Source organism: Miscanthus floridulus, chromosome 13 (genome assembly GCF_019320115.1).
Source record: "Miscanthus floridulus cultivar M001 chromosome 13, ASM1932011v1, whole genome shotgun sequence".
Classification (NCBI taxonomy): domain Eukaryota; kingdom Viridiplantae; phylum Streptophyta; class Magnoliopsida; order Poales; family Poaceae; genus Miscanthus; species Miscanthus floridulus.
This window is the reverse complement of record NC_089592.1, coordinates 82,037,260-82,058,782: the sequence shown is the minus strand read 5'-3', so window position 1 is coordinate 82,058,782 and position 21,523 is coordinate 82,037,260. Positions and strand designations below refer to the sequence as shown.

The 21,523-nt window shown below is 42.9% G+C and overlaps 3 protein-coding genes and 1 non-coding gene across 4 annotated transcripts; 2 read left to right on the top strand and 2 right to left on the bottom strand.

Annotated features, from left to right (window-relative positions):
• Positions 1–8,382: 8,382 nt before the first annotated feature.
• On the bottom strand, positions 8,383–13,770 carry LOC136500158 (uncharacterized). Its single transcript, XM_066495545.1, has 6 exons — positions 13,604–13,770; positions 10,110–10,448; positions 9,871–9,924; positions 9,726–9,775; positions 9,085–9,133; positions 8,383–8,686 (listed from the first exon to the last, which is right to left on the bottom strand). The coding sequence occupies exons 1-6, from the start codon at positions 13,768–13,770 to the stop codon at positions 8,671–8,673; spliced, it is 675 nt and encodes a 224-aa protein (XP_066351642.1). The 3' UTR covers positions 8,383–8,670.
• A 2,145-nt stretch (positions 13,771–15,915) lies between these two features.
• On the top strand, positions 15,916–16,587 carry LOC136500157 (ethylene-responsive transcription factor ERF016-like). The gene has a single exon (XM_066495544.1). It carries the CDS (start codon positions 15,916–15,918, stop codon positions 16,585–16,587), a length of 672 nt encoding a protein of 223 aa, XP_066351641.1.
• Positions 16,588–19,101: 2,514 nt separating this feature from the next.
• TRNAE-CUC (transfer RNA glutamic acid (anticodon CUC)) lies at positions 19,102–19,174 on the top strand. The gene has a single exon. It is a non-coding gene; the product is annotated as a tRNA-Glu (tRNA).
• Positions 19,175–19,338: 164 nt separating this feature from the next.
• On the bottom strand, positions 19,339–21,143 carry LOC136501417 (uncharacterized). Its single transcript, XM_066496942.1, has 5 exons — positions 20,526–21,143; positions 20,386–20,431; positions 20,136–20,221; positions 19,975–20,033; positions 19,339–19,698 (listed from the first exon to the last, which is right to left on the bottom strand). The coding sequence occupies exons 1-5, from the start codon at positions 20,979–20,981 to the stop codon at positions 19,593–19,595; spliced, it is 753 nt and encodes a 250-aa protein (XP_066353039.1). The 5' UTR covers positions 20,982–21,143; the 3' UTR covers positions 19,339–19,592.
• Positions 21,144–21,523: the final 380 nt, after the last annotated feature.

The following is a 21,523-nucleotide window of genomic DNA, read 5'->3' as shown; positions in this document are numbered from 1 at the left end:
GTTAAGGTTAAGTCCAATTATGTTTCAACACAACATGTAAGGTACCATATCAATTATCACCATATTTTTCCTTAACAACAGTGCATAGGCCTATTCAAATGACAATTTGTACCAATAATATTTTTTAGGAGCTAGCAAAAGTTCAAATATGTGGCACTTATAATTTATAGTGTTAACTATTGATCACAGAAGAAAGTTTAGCTAATGCAATTTGTTAGTTACTAACTCATGTACTGGTTATGATGTCAATTAACCCTTGGCTAATTGGGGCCTTTTGCAATTGATCACACTCCACCCTCCTTGGAATATACGATGACTCTCTCATTTAGTGTCTCTATTACTAATTTGATTTGCAACATTATATTTTCCCATGATGAGATCTGCAACTACATGAGTCATTTGTGTACATTGCATTGGCAAGTTACATGTAACTACTAGTGGCAGACTTTGTGTAAGGTTGGATTGAATTATTCATGTAAGTTTCTACTAAACATGCATTAAAGTTGACATCGAACACATAAAGTTTCTATCAACATTAAGAAATTATGTAGTGAAGTTGTTACCAATTTACCTAAAGGTACTGCTATAGAAGTTGCTACCAAAGCATTTATGAAAAGCTCAACAATCTCCACATTATTTGCTACTATGTGTGCAATGAAGTTCTTACTATACTTCTGTTTACTAGTACGTAGCTTATTCAACAAATTATAGCAATTGACATGGAGTCATAAAATCAAAATAGCCATATCATTTATTTTTTCTGAGGGAATCATGATAGCATGATGCTTATGCATGGATAGAGTTGAGGAGCAACCAAGGTAGACCGTGAAAGTACCAGTAAGGGTGACTTTAATTTCGCGGACTACTAACAAAGGCGACATTGGACATTAGTGATGAGGGACAACGATGATATATTGTGTGTGAGGTGGGTGACTCCACAATGAAGCCTGGTGTGTGTGCGTGTGTGTCGTGGTGGTGGTGGTTGAGGGTGTTTATATGAGCTCAAGTTAGGAGAAAAATAGGGAGAAAGCATGGAAGGATGGGACTGCATGTAACATGGAAGGAAAAAATAGTTCTTTAAAAAACCAGTTGTAGGGAGTTACACACTCGATGAATGTGCCACTGGTTAGTCCTTTTTGAAGGCCTGCGCTAAACCTAAAGTAGTTGCTTTATTGCTTACATGTCATTTAATAGCAACATCGGTTTTCCCAAAACAAAACAAGTAGCAAGAAGTCAATTGTATCTACCATGGAAGGAACATATTTTCTTTCCAGAAACGACCAGTAACAAAAGTTACTCAAAAGGAATACATATGATTGTTTCAAGAAACGACAAGCAGCAAGAGCTATGCGCTCAATGAAGACATGACTGATAACATCTTATCCCAGTCCTTTGGGATCTACTCAGAAGAAATGTATATGATTGTTTTGATAAACAACAAGTAGGAGGAGCTATGCGCTCAACAAAGACATGACTGATAACGTCTTATCCCAGTCCTTTGGGAGCTACTTAGAAGAAATGTATATGATTGTTCAAGAAACGACAAGGAGCGGGAGCTATGCGCTCAGTGAAGACATGACTAATAACGTCTAATCCCAGTCCTTTGGGAGTGAAGACATGACTGCTAAACTTAAGAAGGTTTGCTTGCGTGTCATTTGATAACGGTTTGTCAATGGTTGTAGTTGTGTCACCCAGCATATCTTAACTACTCCGTTGGTTTCAAATTACAGCTAACTTTGGTTTGGTCCTAATAAATCTTGTTTGTTTATTTTTTACCAAGTTTATAAAAAAAATGCACCAATATCTACAGTATCAAATTAGTTTATCTGATTTCTCGATGAAATATGTTTTAATAATACATGATTTGAACTTGTAGATGTTAATATATTTTCCTAAAACCTCAACCAAAGTTAAAGAAGTTTGACTTAGGATAAAATAAAAGTGCGCTATAATTTGGAATGGAGGTAGAAGCAGGGTTTAGCTTGTGCTTGTTGTTCTGCACTACGCCGTGAATATTGTTATTAGTAGATAATTTGCCAATATATGGTGGGTTTTTGGTATTGCAGATCTCAAAATACATATGTTCCCAACCAACTAGCAGCTATATCTAGAATTGGCAATACAAAAAAACTTTTGGTTTATGTTTGTTGTGCTGGTTATTTCCCTTTGTATAAGATGGAGATAAATAAAACAACCAAAAAGTAAATGTGAATTGTATTGAAGTGAAGTAGTATGTAAGTTTACTCTTACACATAGAAATAAATAGAAATTACAAATAAGAAGAATTAATAAAAATGCTAATTTAAGGCCACATATATAAGTTGTAGTGTTAGCTAATAATTATTGTTTTGGCTTTTTAGATATATAGGTTTTCCTTATGTATCTAGACATAGTGTATATCTAAGTACGTAGCAAATGTCATGTATCTAAAAAAATCAAAATATCTTATAATTTATAACAGAGGGAGTAGTAGTTAGTAATAATTTTCAAGACAATTGGCACCAAGTTTAGCGTGGGGCCCTTTGGCAATTGATGATTATTGTTCTTTCCCCTTGGAATCTGGAGATATGTCATACTGATAGAGTTTTTTTTTTTTTTTTTTTGATACGATCATACTGATAGAGTTGACCAGGGCTGTATGTTACTGTATATATATATATAATCTTCAGCTGACCAATAGAGATATGGTTGGGTTAATTACTGCTAATATGCATGGTTTTGTGAGTACTACTTAATAATTCCTTTGTCTTTATAAAATACTTAAGTTAGATTTGCCACTTTTGATTTCTTTTTGACCAAAACTTGCTGTTTTAGCTTCACTGACACTGTGCTTCAGATTTTTTTTAAAATGCAACTTAATTACATCCCACCCCCACCTAATACTCTATCTCTAATTCAATGCGTGTGCTACGTAAATGAAGCAGTATCCCTTCTAGCAAAAGCGTATCCTCCATCTCGGCCTACGCGTATATGAGTTGCGTAGACATCAATACCATCATATACACCTCGCTGCTTATAGATAGAAAGGAGATGCATGGCAATTAACGCCAGGCTTTCTTCCCTGAGAACCCTCGTCGTTAGCGAGCAAAGCGGCCGCGTGTCAGCTCCTGGCGCCCTATAAAACCCCCCTCCCCCTCGGCTCCCTTCCCACATCACACACTGACCTCGCCGGCCCTTCACACTACCCTCGTGCTGTTTTCTTGCAGCTTGCAGTTGCAGGTGAGCTGACGTGACGCCAGTATGTGCGGCAACGAGAACGGTGAACTGTTGCTTGCGCCGATCAGCAGCGCCGCGGCGGCACGGAAGGGGAAGGGGAAGGGGAAGGCGAGGGTGAAGAGCGGGCACCCCGGCGTGGCGGCCGGGAAGCACAAGCTATCGGTGTGGACCGGCCTGAGGTTTCGGCACTCGGGCAAGTGGGCGACGGAGATCCGCATGCCGCGCACCCGCGAGAAGGTGTGGATCGGCACCTTCACGAGCCCCAGGCAGGCGGCGATCGCCTACGACGCCGCCGTCTTCTGCTTTTTCGGCGAGCGCGCGCCCAAGGCGCGCAAGACCAACTTCCCCGCCGCGCCGCGCCCGGAGATCTCTGAGAGCGAGCGTCTCAAGCTCAGCGTCGCCGACGTCAAGGTGATCTGTGAGAAGCACGCTCGCGAAGTCGACGCGCTCCTCCCGCCGCTGGACGACGCGGACAGCACAGCTGCACCTGATGATCTGGTGGTGGCGCCGGCGACGCCGGGGCCTGTGGATGCTCCTCCTGCCGGCGCAGGTGGACCTGCTCCTCCTGACAGTCTGGACGAGGACGACGAGCTCGATCAGATGATTAGAGATTTTGACATCGAGGCCTTCCAGGCTGAACTCGATTCCGTGACGTACCTTGTGTCCGATGGAGAGTATACTGAGCTCTCTGCTTAATTCGATCCTGGCAAGTGCGAACTGCTATATATGCTTTTGCGTCTGTTTCTTTCCAAAAAAAAAATGGATCTGCGTCTATTTAGGGCTCCATGGTCTGGTCAATAAATCAGTACAAGTGTCTGTAGCTGATATCAATGTCTGTAAGATGGAACAAGTTCTAAAATGGGAATAATGTTTTAGTTTGTGTGTCCAATCGATGTCTACAAATACATACAGCGGTGTGATTCTTCTGAGTATTCTTTGCCTTGTCATGTGGATGCCTATTTCTTTGGGAGAATGTGAAATTTGATTTGAAATCTGAGAACTGTGACATTAGAATTCTGGGATCTAGTATCATATATGTTGAGTAATCTTTGCTATGTGAATGCCATTTTGTTGGGAGAGAACGTGAAAGGACGAAATTAAGAGGAAAAAAGGCGCAGAAACCAACAGTGGCGTGCGAAATTTGATTTGAAAATTGAGAACGGGGGCATTAGAATTCTGGGATCTAGTTTCCTAGAATAATTCAAATTTAAAGCAATAGTAGGGGATGATATATGAGGATGTGCTACTAATCATGAACAAATCCAAGTTCAAAAAAAGTCATGACTCATGAACAAATCCACAAGTTTCCAGCCATATACCATCCAGCCGCATGCCTCAATGTCTCATATGCAAGGTTTTCATTATCGGAAATAAAAATTTATCGGAGGTCATGGATAAACAGGATAAGCAAGATATATCGGAAATATCGGACCAAATTCAAAAAAAAAATTCAAATTGTTTCAAAAAAATTTCGTAGAATTTGACTTGAAACTATTCCTAAGCTATTAAACATCACTTGTTCACCGATAAAAACAAGAATAAAACATTATAGTGTGGGACCGTCGCACGGCTGAATTTGGGTTGTCTGTGTGAGAGCAGGAAAGAAGGGAAAAATTTGGCCTATGTCAAATTTTATCGGACCCTGTGGATAGAAAGGAAATTTCGGAAATTTCGGTGAATATCGGCCGATAAAAAAAACCTTGCTCATATGTGCTCTCTTCGCTAGATTAGGATCTATTTGTTTCCACTACAGATTGTGAATATGGTGATTTCACAACCACAAGTGCAAACAAACAACTAGATTACACAATCTTTTATTTCTCACAATCGAGCCTTTGCTAACAATAAGCAATCTATTTCCCCTTGTTTGCACCATACTGTGACTTCTAACCAAACCAAAGTAGACATCAAATAAGTTTGAAGTATTTCTTTTGGCTACTGCTTCATGACAGATTAAGTACAAGAAACATCTTGAGGAGGAAGCAATAGCATGTTTCTGGAGTCCTACAATTGTGTTCTCTGTCAAGGAGTTGAAGAAAGCTGAAATCATCTGTTCCTCATTTGTACCTTTGCAAGAGAATGTTGGAGCTTGCTTGGACTAAATCTTCCACTTCAGTGCTCCTTTCCAGAGGTGATTCTAAGAATGAAGACACATCTTCAAAGGGACTTCTTTAATGCAGTAATTCTCATGTGCTGGACGATTTGGGGTGCTAGAAACAACATCATCTTCAACGGAAGACATCAAAGTATCAATGTTTGCAGAAGGGTGTTCATGGAGGAATTAACCCTCACATCTCTGCGAGCAAAAGCCAAGTAGCCGCTTTGTTTCATCAATGGATCCAGAGTCTGTTGTAGGCTTGTAGCTTGGCTGGTTAGCCGTATGTTTTTTGTTTCCTTCTTTTTCTTGAGTTATCTTCTTTTTTCTTCTTATCTTTGATCCCATTTTACTAATAAAGTTGTAGGGGCTTTGGCCCCTCCAGATTCCTCAAAAAAAGCATACATATGTACTCACCTTTGCCATTGGTTAAACAACATGTACCCATTCGTTTTCTTTCTTGATAGATTCACGTCTACACGTGCCTAGCTTTCTTCCCTATCATCATATGCCTATGCGGTTACCCTAGTGGGTCACCACCTTACATGTGCCTATGTCCCAGTCCTAGCACACGCCATCCAAAACACAGCCTTCAGTCCTGGCCCGTCGACCCTGCATCTCCCTCCTGTCTGACTAATGCACTCAACTGGCGCTAGGAAGTTTACCTCGGTGGAAGCCTACTCCTCAACTAAGGCAAGACTAGATCGATGCTAGACCAGACCACCGCCTCATTTTCACTATCCTATGGCAGTATATTCAGGGTTTTGTGTACTTATATTGATTAAATTACATTCATTAAACCTTTGTTTATCCATTCTTTAAGTTTACTAGTTGTTTGAATGGATGGATGCATTATGGATGATCTATATTTGGAAAGATTGATGTATACAAAATGAATGCGCTTTTCATGTGAACACACAACCTGTGTAGGAGTATGTTCAAATTTGGCTGCAATGTTAGCTGTATCATTGCGCAACAGCAGTTTTCATTGTTTTGGCTAACCTTCTTTCAATTATTGCAACCCTAGTATTAGGGGTCAGGTCTTCAGTTGCTTGGATGAATTATATGTAGCTGATGCTTGAATGTATTATTTGTATTAGATTAGATGCACTATGTTCATCGGATGATGTATCATTTTTATGTAAGTCTATGATGATTAGATAATTTATCATTTTATTCATTTTTAATTGGATGTAAGACAAATAATGCTACAAAATGGATAAAAAAAAATAATTATACACTCGTAACATTTGGCGTACTACAGACATTGCACAACCGATGATACAATCAAATAATCCTACAATCCATGATGCCAAAAAAATCCTAGCCTTTTACAATCCAGATTGTTTTAATACATGTTTTTCCACAATCGCCAGTGGAAACTTACAGCTTTCTCTTAGGCCTAGTATAACCCATGTTGCATCACACTCAGAACTGATGGAACTTCAATTCTCTTGTTTCTCAGTGAACTTGATCTACTCTACAACTCTTGACTCAAGAGTTTTAGGAAAATCCCTAAAATGAGGAATTCTTACCTAGTAGCTTTCAGTGCTCACAAAGATGATGGCTTTGCAACTGCAATATGGAAACATTTCGTGCAGAGATTAAAACTAGTTATCTCAACATGAGGGGCAGTACCCTTTTTTGTTTAGAACGGGAGGATTGCTTCTATCTTCTTTAAGTTGCCGCGGGGGTTCAGAATTTTGGTGCTGCATCATCCTTGATTTGAGTTCTCTCTGGCAAGCAGTAGACAACCTCCTCCAAGAACAAGGCATGAAGATTAGAGGCATGGTTCTAATATATGCATCCTCTAGAATATTCAGAAATGTAGGAACTCAAGATTTCCAGGCACAATGATGAAGCAATTTCCTAAATTTATTGTCTTTAACGTGATGACCTGCTATTATTGTCATATAGTGCCATAGAACTTCCGATGGAGAGTGGTTGAATGAGTGGGGTAATTCCTTTTCTATGTAAGTTAGGTTGTTTAGCTTGACAATTTGTTTTTCATTGCTTTGCTGCTTCTCTCCTTTCCTTAATGTAATTATCTCTTGCAAAGCTTTGCCTTGTTTTCGTAAATGTTGCTCCTTTGCAATAAAAAAAGTTTAGGCAACCAATCTGATTGCCATAGTTTTCCTAAAAAACTAATAATTAACAAAAATTGTGGGCGAAGTTGGATATACCTATAGTCACCGAACTATGAAAAATAGTAAAAGTGTTAGTATTCCAAAGAATAGACAATATTTGAAAATTTTGTCACACATATCTATCTTCTTCGCATATCAATTTCATTGTGTGCATGTAACATATACTCTAATATGCAAACACTCACTACTGGATTCAGGTTCTTTGCCGAGTGCCTGAGGCACTTGGCAAAGGCCAAATTGCACTCGGCAAAGCCTTTGCCGAGTGCGGTACTCAGCAAAGAACACATGGCAAAAAAATTGATCGGCAAAGTCCTCTTTGCCGAGTGTCTTTTATCGGGCACTCGGCAAAGGCTTTGCCGAGAGCCCCGGGGGCACTCGGCAAAGAAAAGCGACCGTCACGGCACCAGCCCCGTTGACGGTCGCTTTGCCGAGTGCCAACCCTGCAGGCACTCGGCAAAGATTTTTTATTTTTTTAAAAAAAAAAATCTTTGCCGAGTGCCCTCTATCCGGCCCTTGGCAAAGATGTTTTATTTTTTTTCTAAAAATTCTTTGCCGAGTGCCTCCTAGCCGGTGCTCGACAAAGTTTGAATTTTTTTAAAAAAAATCTTTGCCGAGTGCCCTCTGGCCGGCACTCGGCAAAGTTTGAATTTTTAAAAAAAAAATTATTTGCCGAGTACCATGGTCATGGCACTCGGCAAAGCTGGAAAAATGGTTTTCCGAGCACCCATTTTTTCAGCTTTGCCGAGTGCTATGACCATGGCACTCGGCAAAGTGACTGAAAACAGCCTTTTTTATTTGTTTTTTACATTCCATCCAAACAAACAGAAGATATATATAACAAACATCACAAATTGGTGTCACATTATCGTTGCATTAACATGCAGTACAACTAATAATACACCATACCAATCATAGAAACATACATTGAGTTTCATTTATTAGCGAGTCCACTGTTGTCACATAGTTTGAGGACAATCAATTCACAATCAAGCTAACTAGTATGTATCAATTCACAATCAAGCTAACAAGTATTTTATCCTATATATCTTTTCTAAGGCAAATGGGTAGCACTTCCCCTATCTCGGCATCAACATCTCTTGTCTTTGGTTAGATCTCTTCTAGAGAGATGATCTACAAAAATGGTGAAACACGCTTACAGATAACCGCTGGGCCTCTGCCTCCACACACCGCACTGCTGCCTCCTCAGGCCTTCTATAGCCAGATTGTTCTACAAAATAAGACCACAAATCAGTAAGCATTTCAGTTAAATCAACCATAAGTTCATTCATAGTAAAGTGGAACCAAAGACAGATGTTGATTGTAAGACATCACCAAAACAACTTAATTATAGTTCATCATAATAGGCATGTACACTTTTCATAAGTCAAATGGGCAAATGACAAGTATATTGAGAGCCCATGCCTTTTTCATAAACTACAGTCCAATATCATGCATTAAAGATATTTTCTAGCATTATACTTTACACATGAATTTAAATCTATCATACACCAGTAAGTTGAAAGCAGCAGCAGGTATCATCAGACAATGTTATAAAAGATGTACATCTACAAACTGATGCAATTTAGATGAAATGTTGAAGACAGTTTCTAAAACTACTATACTCACATTTGCTGAAGCATGAGGATCGTTCGATGCCGCCGATTGATTCTGCACACTAATATTAGTTAGTAGTTACTAATAGCTCGTCCTGTTAAGACGAGAACTACGCACTGATTAAATGTAACTTTGAAAGTAGTTAAGACTAGCATGTCCGCTTTCTACCTAAAATGAAAATCAAATAATTTTCTATAATTCTTTGTAAATATGATAGGAACTAATATCTCAAGGTTTTTACTGGAACATACAAAGCACAGTGACATTGGCTACAAGTACCACACATAGTTTCTGGAGTCAAGAAACATGAATACATTCTATAGTAAATCTTCAAACCTGATGGTGATGTGCATCACTGTCGTAAGACATATGTTACAAAGGTCTAGAAGCAGTTCTCTAAAATATTCTATGAAATTCATGTGTTATATACATGAAAAAGAAATAAGAGATTATATGCTGATTTTGAAGATTGTTGATTCTCACAAATTACACAAAACAGATCTGCCAGCTAAATCTTCAGAAATGCAACCTAGTTGTAATTTTTGCTTTTCCAATCATATTGTCAAAGGTCACTTGCAGATTTGCCATGTTAACTGATCCAATTTTACACTACAGTATAAGAGCAGTTCGATATTCATTGCAGATTAACTGACCTCTGCCGATCCACTTACATGGAACCACAAATGCATGTACGTCAAAATGCCTACTCGTCAAAAGAGAAAACCAAGAAACAATCAAGCCCGTATGAACTCATACAGAAAAATTGGTAGAACAGACCAGTTGCTAGATGGCAGAAACCGCTGTGATCTCTTGATCTCAGGTAGGTAGCAGCATGTCTGGTTGCTCAGGAATCTGCATGACCAAGGTGGAGGAGGGGAACGATTAAGAGTTGTAAGGCTAAGAACTTGAGAAGGCGATCAGAAGGGAACCGAAACTTAAGCATATGGGCATCTGGAGGCCGCCGCTGTGGGCTTCAGCAGAAGCAAGGAGCGCCTGGTGCTAATCCGGCTAGAAGCCCCCAGCACCCCACCGCTCACCTCCAATCTGGCATGCCGTCGGCTGCAGGAGCAGATCCACGGCCATCAGCAGTTGGTGCTTGGAGCGCAGCGCCGCCGTGTGACCACCAGAATATAAGATGCGAAGACGACGAGGGCGGCACGTGGGCCTGTACCTGCAGCAAGAGAGCACTGCCGCGGGGGCTGGCAGCTTGCGCGAGGACGCCGGCGGACCTCCGTGGCCTATCCCTCGAGCGCGAGGATGACGGGAGAGAGGGAGCGGAAGCGGAACTGCGGACCAGAGCGGCGGCGGCTGGGGTGAGACCGTGAAAAGTGAATGGGTCAGGGTTACGGTGCGCTAGGCTGGCGGGGTTAAATCCGCTTTGCCGAGTGCCCCGCACTCGACAAAGTACTTTTTTAATTTTTTATTAATTCTCTGTCGAGTGTCATCTGACCTGGCACTTGGCAAAGAGAGTTTTTTTAAAAAAAAATCTTTACCGAGTGTCTTCGATCTGGCACTTGGTAAAGTATTTTTTAATTTTTTTTAAATTCTTTGTCGAGTGTCACCCGGCCGGGCACTCGGCAAAGAGGGGTTTTTTTTAAAAAAAATTTAAAATTCTTTGCCGAGTGCCCGTCATCCTGGCACTCGGCAAAGAGGCTCTTTTGCCGAGCGCCAAACGTAGACACTCGGCAAACTGTTTTTATTTTTTTTCTTTCTACCCCTAAACTTTTTCTGTAGTCCTCATACAATACCTAATACTCCATGTTCTAATGTGGCACGTTTCTCGGACTTTTTCTATATTTCTTTAATTTATTTTATTTAACTGAATTTTCTTGGATAATTCAAATTATAACTGCTAGTCATTCGAATAATGAAAAAATGAATGGAAAAATGATATTCATGTTATTTAGTGTAATGTGAGGCCGTATCTAGGAACAGATCACCAATTTCGAATCTCTTGTTCACGAAATATGACCATGAACTTGCGGTCGAGTTGTTTTTAAATTCTATAAAAAGCAAACGAAGTCCGAAAATCATGAAACTTGTCAAGATGTCATGATATCATATGTGGAGGCTGTGATAAAAATTTGAGAATGTTTTGCGCAAGTTGTCACGTACGATGCTTACCACCTCGTCGGTCTCTTCACGAAATCATGAAACTTCTTCGGAGATTCTACGGTTTGTAAGCATCGTAAGTGACAACTTGCGCGAAACTTTCTCAAATTTTTATCATAGCATCCACATACGATATCACGACATCTTAACAAGTTTCATGATTTTTATACTTCATTTGCTTTTTATAGAATTTAAAAACACTTTGCACGCAAGTTCGCGGTCATGTTTCGTAAACAAGATGTTCGAAATTTTGGGTTCGTTCCTAGATACGGCCTCACACTACACTCAGTAACATGACTATCATTTTTTGAATCATTAAATTCCATTATTCGTACCACGTGCAGTTCAAATTTATATTTTTCGAAAAAAATCAAGTAAACGAAATAAAGTAACTAAATATATCAAAAAGCCACAAAAAATCCCCAAATTCTAACGAGGAGTTCCTGGTACTTTAAAAGGGCTGCACAAAAAATTTGGAGGCCAAAAACAAAAAAAAACTTTATCGAGCGCCGAGGCATGGCACTCGGCAAAGGGGGTCTTTGCCGAGTGCCAAGAATAAGGCGCTCAGCAAAGAGGTTTTTTTAATTTTTTTTAGAAATTTCCTCTTTGCCGAGTGCCTTCACAGGGGCACTCGGCAAAGGTAATTCAAATAAAAAAATGTAATTTTTTTAATTCCTCCCTTTGCCGAGTGCCGAAGCTGTTAGGCACTCTGCAAAGATATTTCAAAAAAAATATTGAATCTTTGCCGAGCGCCGTGTCAGGGGCACTCGGCAAAGTATTTTTCAAAAAAAAAAATCTTTGCCGAGTGCCTAACAGCAGGCACTCGGTAAAGAAGGACGTGGCCGAACACCGTTACGCGGGGCAGCCTATGCCGAGTGCCGCGCTTTTGCCGAGAGTCTGGCACTCGGCAAAGAAGTTCTTCGTCGAGTGCCCTTTTTTACCGAGTGCACGGCACTCGGCAAATAATTCTTTGCCGAGTGCAATTCTTTGCCGAGTGCGGCACTCGACGGCAAAGCAGTTTGCACTCGGCAAAGATTCTGTTTCTAGTAGTGACTTCATGGAAAAATAAATGCCTACAAAAATTTTTTTTTGCCAAAAAGCTATTGCTGCATATGCTATGTCATCAACTTTTTTTGTGCCGGTACACTTGATACTCGTATGGTCATGATGGGAAATTCTAAACTTTTTAACTAAGGGGGTGTTTAGGTAGGACAATTTTAGATGGACTTGTACTTTGTCAACACAAAAATATTGCTACACGGACCCACGTTGAATGCATTGTAATTTGGTAGACCTTCCAATTCATTGCTACAAATGTGAGTTATGCATATAACGTTTGATATATCTATGCATCTTGGAATTCAGCAACATGTTACATGATTTTTTTAATGCTATTATTTCCTGAAATAGAATGGATTTAAATGATAAAAAACATTTGATTAAAGAAAATACAATTCCTTGGGGAGAAACCAACAGAGATTTTGTGCAAAGCCAACATATAAATATTACAATTTCTTTGAAGGTTGACTGATAGAGAAATTCCTAGAAACCTATACGAAAAAATAATAATATCCCAAATGGTAAGGCTGTAGAATAATTCACATGATGGCTCCTGATGGTTTTGTAAACCTAATGGTGCTACAGTTTCTTATCACCTTAATTATTATTATTACAAATAAACTTTCTATTAGGAAACTCACTTGCAAACTTCATTTCTCTGTTGATCTATCCTTGATGGGATTTGCCTATCAGGTTCCCAACATAATTAATTTCCCTAACAATTTTCCTTATTTCCTGGACGGTTCTTGGTGCATAGAAAATGCAGTTGCCAATAGTGATATATAGTCAAAGAACAACAATTTGTCTGAAATACTTTAAAATTAAAAGTGATAGTACTCCAAATAGTAGACAAGATACGGAACATTTGTCACATGCTCCCTCCGTCCTGGAATAAATAAAGTGTCTTATGACATCTGAAATCTGTACTCAAATATAAGGCATTCTATGTTGTGCCCATGCTCAGATTTGGAAGAGTTTGTTAAAAAGAAAATCATAATTTGAAGAGAAACTCCTTTATTGGGTTTAAATCCGATCCGTGGGTATATGCGTCATTTGAGTAAACCCTTAAGTTGTCTTAGAATTTTTGGATGTACAATATCACAGGATGGATGGAGTATCCATCTTCTTCACATGTCAATTTCACATTGTGCATATAACATATAATCTGATATGAAAATATTTTATGGCCAAATGAAACGAATACAAAATGTAGTATCAACTAGCTATTACTATAATGCTATGTCATCAGTTTTTTCGGTAGGTAAACTTAACAGCCATATGCTCACCATGTGGAAATTCTCATCTTTTCAAATATAATTTGGGTGGGGGATTTTTATAAGAATAATGTTGTTACAAGTACTCTTGATGAAAGCATATTCTTTTCTCTACCCTCTTCTTCTCCGTGCCTGACTGCCCCTCCGCCCCTCTTCCTCCCCGCGTGACAGTTGTCTTCCTCCTCGCCCACTGCACATCGCGCCTGTGGCGGCCTCCTTCGTCCCCTCCCCCTCCCGCCGCCGCCATGGCCATGGGTGCCGGCAAGCACCGCCGCGACGCCCCTACCCCGATCTGGCCCGGCTGCATCCACCGCCGCCAAGACCCTAAGTCGCTCGCCCGCCGTCCCCACCTCCTGGACGGCCTGTCTCCACCACCACCACCACCAAAATCCCTTCTTAGCCTGCCGAAGTTGGAGAAGAAGAGGGGGAGAGACCGGAGAGGGAGGTCGTCGCCGCCGTCACTGGAACCCTAACCATCGTCGTCGTCGTCGTCTCTGGCGGGGGCGCGGTGTCGAATGGGAGCGGAAGCGGGGTTGCGTCGCATGGGTGCGGTAGTGAGCAGAGGTGGTGTCCGGACTCGGCGTCCATCCGGATGCCTGAGTCCCATCATGACCTCTATATACACTGAGTACTAACCATTGATCCTGGCAAGAGCTGTGCGAACTACAAATATATCGAAGCCATATCTAGGGTCTGCTTCTATATGGGTATCAATAAGATTTAGACTATTATATATGTATGCAATAAATCACAAGTTTTTGTAGTTTGTATCAATGTGTAAGATGTTATGTGTAAAATAGACACTTCTTTGTGTGCGTATGCAATTCTAAGGGCATCCACAATTGTTAGCACAAGCCATCTGAGATCGATCTAGGGGTTGCTTGGTTTCTTATGGACTGTGTCGTCTTGCTTGATGAGCGAGGATATGGAGCAAGCTTGCTTGTTTGGATATGTTGCCTAACCTCCTCAGGGCTTGTGCAGGCTAGTTTTGCCTTGCTTGCCTGAGAGAGCCAAATTGGCTCTCCTGGCCAAGCAAGGTTTTCATGCTCCATGCTAGCCTGGCGAGGTGATTAGGCATGCCCCTAGTCACCTTTCCCCTCTTTAATTTGCATGTAGAGAGATATGCTCTCTCTCTCTCTCTCTCACACACACACACACACATTCATGTTTGTACATGCAATCCTAGAGCACCCACAATTGTTATTAGTACAAGCCATCTGAGAATTAGTTACCTCTCCCTCTCTTTGCATATACAGATATAAGGGCAGTCCCGTCCCATAGTTTCCATGGATAGTTTCTAGAGGAGAGAGAGCAATAAATAACCAGTGAAAACTATCACTTCCAACCCATAGTTTCTATAGTAGTTTCCATGTGAAAAAGAATTTAATGACACCACACTTGAGAGGCTGATCAACTATGGTAAGCAACTAATAAGTAGGCAGCATGATTATATACCTTTTGGTCTATTGTTCATCTCATGCAAATATGATCTCACACATATGTTGATAGTGAACCTTCTATCAATCATGGTAGTTTTCAAATTATGAAAACTTAAAATAGAATTTTTGTGCCTTAAATGGTTTCAATTGAAAACGCCAACCAACTACAAAATTGTAGATTTTCTTCGAGTACTACAAATTTTATATAGTTTATACTCACCTAACTTAATTCAGAAAAGTCATGTCTCATGATTTTTACTATGTTGTACCTATTTTTATAGGCGGACCAAATTACAACTACCTTGTCTATAGTAATCTATTTCTAGGCAAGATCAGATGTTTAGAGCCGACTAGGCTTTGTAGCCACCTCTAAAAGTTGATTTGGGTTGGTAGAAATCATTTGTAGACTCGGGTTTTGATAAATTTGCCTTTACACTAAAAGCGAGTACCCTCTAAAAAGTTGTTTATTAGTAGGACTTCTATGCCCACCTAATCTCTTCTCTATCAGCGGTGCACGCATGCATGCAGCAACGTAAATGCAACAATATCTAGTTATAAAAAAACAATATCTCTGATAACAAAACCACATCCTCCATGTCGACCTACACGCGTATGCATCAGTATATATAGACACTGCAGAGTCTTTCTTAGAGATTTTTTTAATAAGGAAATAAAGTTCCAGCCTCTGCTAGCCGCAGTTTCTTAGAGATAGATATCGAAGATATAAAGAACTCATAAGCGGCGGCTGATCTGACTACTGTTTTTATTCGGTGGCAAAGGCCGGCGTCAGTGATACACTCGGCCGGTCTCTCTTCACCCTCACGACTCACGTACATACCCTCGTGAGTGAGCTGCGTGTCATCCTCATGGCGCCTATATATAAAGCCCGTCCTCACAAGTCACACACCGGCCGTGCACTTGCCTTGTGTGTTTCTTGCAGCCTGCGGAGGTGACGTGCTATGACGACAAGCGGCAACCGGACGGCGCGGAGGGGGGCGGCGAGGAGAGTGCCGGCGCCGGCTGGGAGGCCGCAGAAGCCGTCGGAGTACACTGGCGTGAGGTTACGGCAGTGGGGCCGGTGGGCGGCGGAGGTCCGCGTGCCGGGCACCCGCCAGAAGCTGTGGATCGGCACCTTCGAGACCGACAGGCAGGCGGCGCTCGCCTACGACGCCGCCGTCTTCTGCTTCTACGGCGTGCACCTGCCCAGGAGGCGCAGGTTCAACTACCCCGGCGCGCCGCGCCCCGACATCCCCGCGTGGGTGCGCGTCCAGCTCAACGTCGCCAGCGTCAAGGCCATCGCGCAGAGGCACGCCCGCGCCGTCGACGCCCGCCTTCCACCGCTGATGGTGGCGGCGACGGTGGCAGCGGCGGCGGATGGTCGTTCTTCTGCCGGTGAAGGTGCATCTGCACTACTTGATGACAACACGGACGGCATGGATGGCGAGAACCTCGTGACAAGAGCTGTTGATGAAACAAAACTATGCTCCATCATCGACGCCGAAGAAGTGACTGGCGAGAGTACTGACGTACGGTCCACGGATAGTTGGCAAGCTCTGAACTGCCAAGTGGGTCGTCGCAGTAAGATAGAGCAAATTTCTGCGTCTATATGTGTGGGTTTGAATAAGATTTAGATCGTCAGTTTATGCAATATGATTCAGAAATTCAGAATCATAAACAAGTTTTTGTATTGTGTAGCGTGCAAGATGCAACATGCAAGTTATATAAATGGCAAATGTTATGGGAACTGCTAGCGCCCGGACGCTCGCACCAGTTGTGCCCGCCGCACGCCTGCCCCCACGCCTGCGTCTGCTTCACGTTGGGCCCACGCCACTCCATTTTCTGTGAATGCGCGCCCAAGCGGGGCCGCATCTCGATCTACGCCCGCTCTCGTATTTCGTGCCTGCCGCTCGCGCCACTCCACTCCCACACGCATGCACGCGGGCCTAGCAGCTGCAAGTGGACAGATGGGTCCCACTACAACATTTAAACATCAAATCTACTTTTGCAACATCCGGATGAAACGACATTTGCAACATACGTATAAAACAGATGAAACATTCGGGACATACTGTTGAAACACCATTGCAACATGTGTAACATCCCGATCTACTTTCGAAACATCCAGATGCAACATTAATTTGCAACATACAAAAGAAGATAGAAATTATAACGAATTTGGCTTCTTCAGTGACGAAAGTTGTTCGTCATATAAGTGCAAATTCCTAGTAGTGTTTGCAACATACAAAAGAAGATATATGAAACACTTAAGATATATGTCTAAAACACTTGCAACATACATGTAAAAAAACAGATGAAACATTGAGGATAGAGACTCGCAACATACGTGTACAACCATTGTAACATATGCAACATCCTGATCTGCTTTTGCAATATCCGCATGAGACAATTGAAACATACATATAAAACAACTGAAACACTTAAAACATAAGCTTGCAACATGTCTGGAAAATGTCCAGAAACACTTGAAACACAGCATTGCCGCGCGGCCATAACCAACCTGGTGGGGAACTGCGGTGTCACAGGCCTCCCCTTCCTGCCGATGATGCGAGGTGGATGGGGGTGTAGGCGCAGGCGCAGGCATAGGCCTCCCCTGCTTCCCCTTCCGCGATGGGCCAGGTGGATCGTCGGTGCGACGCTGGATGGTGACGCTCCTGATCTCGTGCTAGCGCGAGCTGTCGTTGCTCCATTGGAGGAGGCTGTGGCAGGTCTGGCACGAGCTGTTGCTGCTCCGGTGGAGAAGCCGGCCGACGAGCTAGAGAAGGCCATAGCGGGGCGGAGGCGCGGTGGAGAGGGAGGAAGGCGAGCAGTCGGGAGGCGCGATGGAGAGCGATCAAGGCGGGCGGCGTGCTCAGGCACTAGTGGAGATACTGGCCGTCAGGCCCCCGGCCACTGTGGAGAACGCCGGGGCGGCGCGGCGAAGCGCGGTCGCAACGGAGCGCGTCCGCTCGAGCTGCGGTGATTTTTTCTGGAAAATGGAGACAACAGTCTACAGTTAGGGACTTGTGGACAAGAGGCTACGATTACTGGGCCATTGGACTGGTGTTGCGGCCTACGAACAGGAACGTCCGGAGGATTGAACGGCCTCACAGCAGCATTTCGGTATTTTATGCGTCTAACCGATGCATGCGGCAGTATTACATACGGAGTATATGGCAAGTATTTTGGGCTGTTTGGGTGCCATTTTGTTGGGATAATGTGTGAAAGGAGGGAATGAAGAGCAAAGAATAAAATGAATGGAAACCAACCATTGCCACAAAGTTTATGTGAAATCTAAGAACGCAAACATTAAGAATTCAGGATCTAGGCCCTGTTTTGTAGAGGCCCAAGCTGCAAGTCTGGCTGGCCCACGCCCATCTGCGAGTTTGAGCTTGTTGGATGCACCAGATGAACAGGTTGTCTTCACTTCTCCAACAGAATCCACATATGCTGACTTGTGATTAGAGATGCTTGGCCACGTTCAGGTCCTTGTGTTGAGGTACCTTGCACCCTGCATATATTAGGCAGTTGGGATGGGTCAGGAGTCAGAATATATAGCTGGGAGCCTGGGACGCAGCAAAACCGCGCCCTAAGCCGATGGATGAAATTGAAATCCTGTCCGGTTTGAATTTGGTCCGTATTCCGTAATGGTTCAGGTGGGTTGATGTGAGATTGTATAGAAAATTTAGCCCACGTAACTATGACATTCGGTCTGGTTTAAATTTGATCGTTGTGCTGTTGGCAGCGTGAAGCGTCATGCAGTTGCAGGACTGGCGTCGCCCGTCTGCTGATCAAGCTTTACCAATCCACGCCATGCAGGTGCTTGGCTTGCTTGCTGGTTTCAAGATTGCTTGTACGAGCTAGATTGGCTGGATTTGAAAAGTGTTGAGCACTTGGACTCCTTGAAGTAGTCGGGTTATCCTCTTCGGATAATCTATGTTCGTCAGATTTCACTAATTCATATCCTACCCTGGCACCCTGCACGTACACCTGCACAAGAATATCAGAAAAAACTCTTTGTCTAGAAACTCGGATTTAGATCGGAGAATTATTTATGTTAGTTTTGCCGTTATTATTATTTAGTAGTACATGCTTTCAGAATTGTTTGCATAAAACAAATAGGATTCCGTTTTGCACCTTACAACAGATCCGTTGTAGTCTAGCTGGTTAGGATACTCGGCTCTCACCCGAGAGACCCGGGTTCGAGTCCCGGCAACGGAATTTTTTTATTGTGCTTTTGTTATTTTTGTACTGCTGACTTGAATCAGTTTGTTATTGCTGTGCCTCTGTACTTTTTCACTTACTGATGAAGTAATAACAGCAGATTTTTTATTTACTGGATGAAGTATTTTTTTATGTACTGGATGAAGTATTGGATACATTGATGAAGTAAAAACGGCAGAATTTTTATTTACTGATGAAGTACAGCACACAAGCACAAATTGATGGCCAGTTGGTGCACCAAAATCAAACATCTTGATTAAGGAATTCTTTTATATCTGGATTTGCTAAATCCTTCGACAGTTGTACTGTATATACATGAGCAACCAATTTTGCAATGAACCATCCCTAACATGGATCCCCAGAACTCCTCCTTCCCAGATCTCTGAAGGATGGCCAGTGGTCTGCCTCGATCTCATCAAGACGCTTCATGTTGCTGCTGAAGCTGAACCCAGGAATGGTAGTCCCTCAGCAACTGCTCTCCCAGCATGGGAACAAGCCTGTCCAGCAGGCCTTGCATCAAACTGCAGCAGAATTCAGTGCAAATGTCCAATCCAAGTGTCATTACCAATTCTGAAAACTGATCACACTATGATATGAGCCAACATAGTTTCATATGTTCACTATCAGTTTTTTTTTTTTTTTGAGTAGTTCACTATCAGTTGGTAAAGCGTCTGTATGGGGGTCTTTCAGAGCTACTAGTTTTTAACAAGATTCAGGTGGCCACTGGTGCTCTCTTTCAGATTTTGCTCTTAAATAACACATGGAAATGTGAAGAATGTACAGGCAGGCATACATACAGGTTGCCTGGTTTCTCCACTGCTGACAGTGGAAGCATGCTGAATGGCTTAGTGTAGACCTGTAAATTGCAATCGGCACACTATTAGCTTCGTATATTCTAACTTGAAAAAAAAAAAGAATATAAGAAACCTTACAGCCGAGTAGTGAATGGAAAGCATACCTCCAGAGTGACCTCCAAGCTGACATCGATGTCTAGGCAGGGCTCCTCGGCGTCGTCGCTCCACGTTATATGGTTACTCATAAACGCTGCCGAAATTTAGTAGATTCAGAAATCCGAATGGTGGGGAAAGAACACATCATAGATTTTGCAGAATCGCTAATCGATCACATTCACATTGATTGTGGAAGAACATTTGATTTTCAGAATGGCTAATCGGTGGCACAAGTGATGAACAGACGCCTGAACTTACCTGAAAAGAATTCATTCTGCTGCTCGAGTGCTTCTGAACCCTCAAACTGAAAACATGCAGGGAAGAAGCTCAGATCAGTGAATGTTCCGATCCCAAGAGCAGACGAGGATCAGAAAATCATTGAGGAGGCGGCCACGTACCCTGCACGACAGCATCTCGATGGTGCAGTCGGTGCTTGTCGGGGCGACGCGGAGGTCGAGCACCGGCGCGACCTCGAATCCGAGGAGCCCGATGCGGCGTAGCCCGCAGGTGAACGTGCCGGGACCGGACCCCGCGGGCGCGAAGCTCTCGAGCTCGCCGGTGTTGAGGAGGGACTCCACGGCGTCCGGGTGGCGCAGGAACTCGCCGACGCCGTCGCCGGAGACGCCGTCCGGCAGCGGGACGCGCTCCCGCCGCCTCGCCGACAGCCGGGCCCGCCGCCCTGCTCGCGCCGTCGGAGCCTCGGCACCGTCAGCCTCGGCGTCGCCGCTTGCCACTGCGACCCTCCATGCCCGGTCTCCACGGCTCTTCTTGGAGCTGGAGCTGCATGTGTGGATGGGGATCGGCTGGCGCTCGGTGAGGGAGATGGCTGCAGGCTTGGCTGCGGCGAGCCTCATTCCATCGCCTGCTTCTCGGCTGCTACAGCTTCAGCCGCGCATGAAACCAACCACTGGCTGTAGGAGCTTATCGTGTTCGAGGCTTCGAGCGCAGTTGTACTTGTACACATGGACAAAAGATGTGTGGCTCCTCCTGGCATTGCTGTGCTGTCGGAGTGAACCAGTCCCCCCCCCCCCCCCCCCCCCCCCCCAAGGAGCAGGCGACCACTCCCTTGCTCCCAAATTAAGTAAATGTATATAGTTGCAAGTCAAACTCTTTTATATTTGATCAAATTATATAAAAGAACATCAATATTTATGACGTTAAATTTGTATCACTAATAAGTCATGAATTATACCATTTTCTATAAAATTTGTTAAATTTAAAAATACTTTGACTTATGATGATTTTAGAAATTGATTCATTTTGAGACTAACGCAATAACAATCTACAGCTCACTAGTAATAATCTTCAATCCTCTCTCAGTGGGTTCGCATGGTGCTGTAAACTCCTGTCTCACAAGTTTTGTGCAAGAAATTCGGATTCATTGGTGGGGAGAATA

Excerpts from the sequence above, each read along its gene's own strand:
- LOC136500158 (XM_066495545.1), bottom strand. The coding sequence starts at position 13,770 with ATGGCCATGGCGGCGGCGGGAGGGGGAGGGGACGAAGGAGGCCGCCAC. Across the intron at positions 10,449-13,603 it reads AGAATATGCTTTCATCAAGA|CGGATTTAACCCCGCCAGCC; the intron begins GTACTTGTAACA and ends CACTCGGCAAAG. Across the intron at positions 9,776-9,870 it reads GAGATCAAGAGATCACAGCG|GCATTTTGACGTACATGCAT; the intron begins GTTTCTGCCATC and ends TTTGACGAGTAG.
- LOC136500157 (XM_066495544.1), top strand. The coding sequence starts at position 15,916 with ATGACGACAAGCGGCAACCGGACGGCGCGGAGGGGGGCGGCGAGGAGA.
- LOC136501417 (XM_066496942.1), bottom strand. The coding sequence starts at position 20,981 with ATGAGGCTCGCCGCAGCCAAGCCTGCAGCCATCTCCCTCACCGAGCGC. Across the intron at positions 20,432-20,525 it reads TCGAGATGCTGTCGTGCAGG|TTTGAGGGTTCAGAAGCACT; the intron begins GTACGTGGCCGC and ends GCATGTTTTCAG. Across the intron at positions 20,034-20,135 it reads GCTTGGAGGTCACTCTGGAG|GTCTACACTAAGCCATTCAG; the intron begins GTATGCTTTCCA and ends TGCAATTTACAG.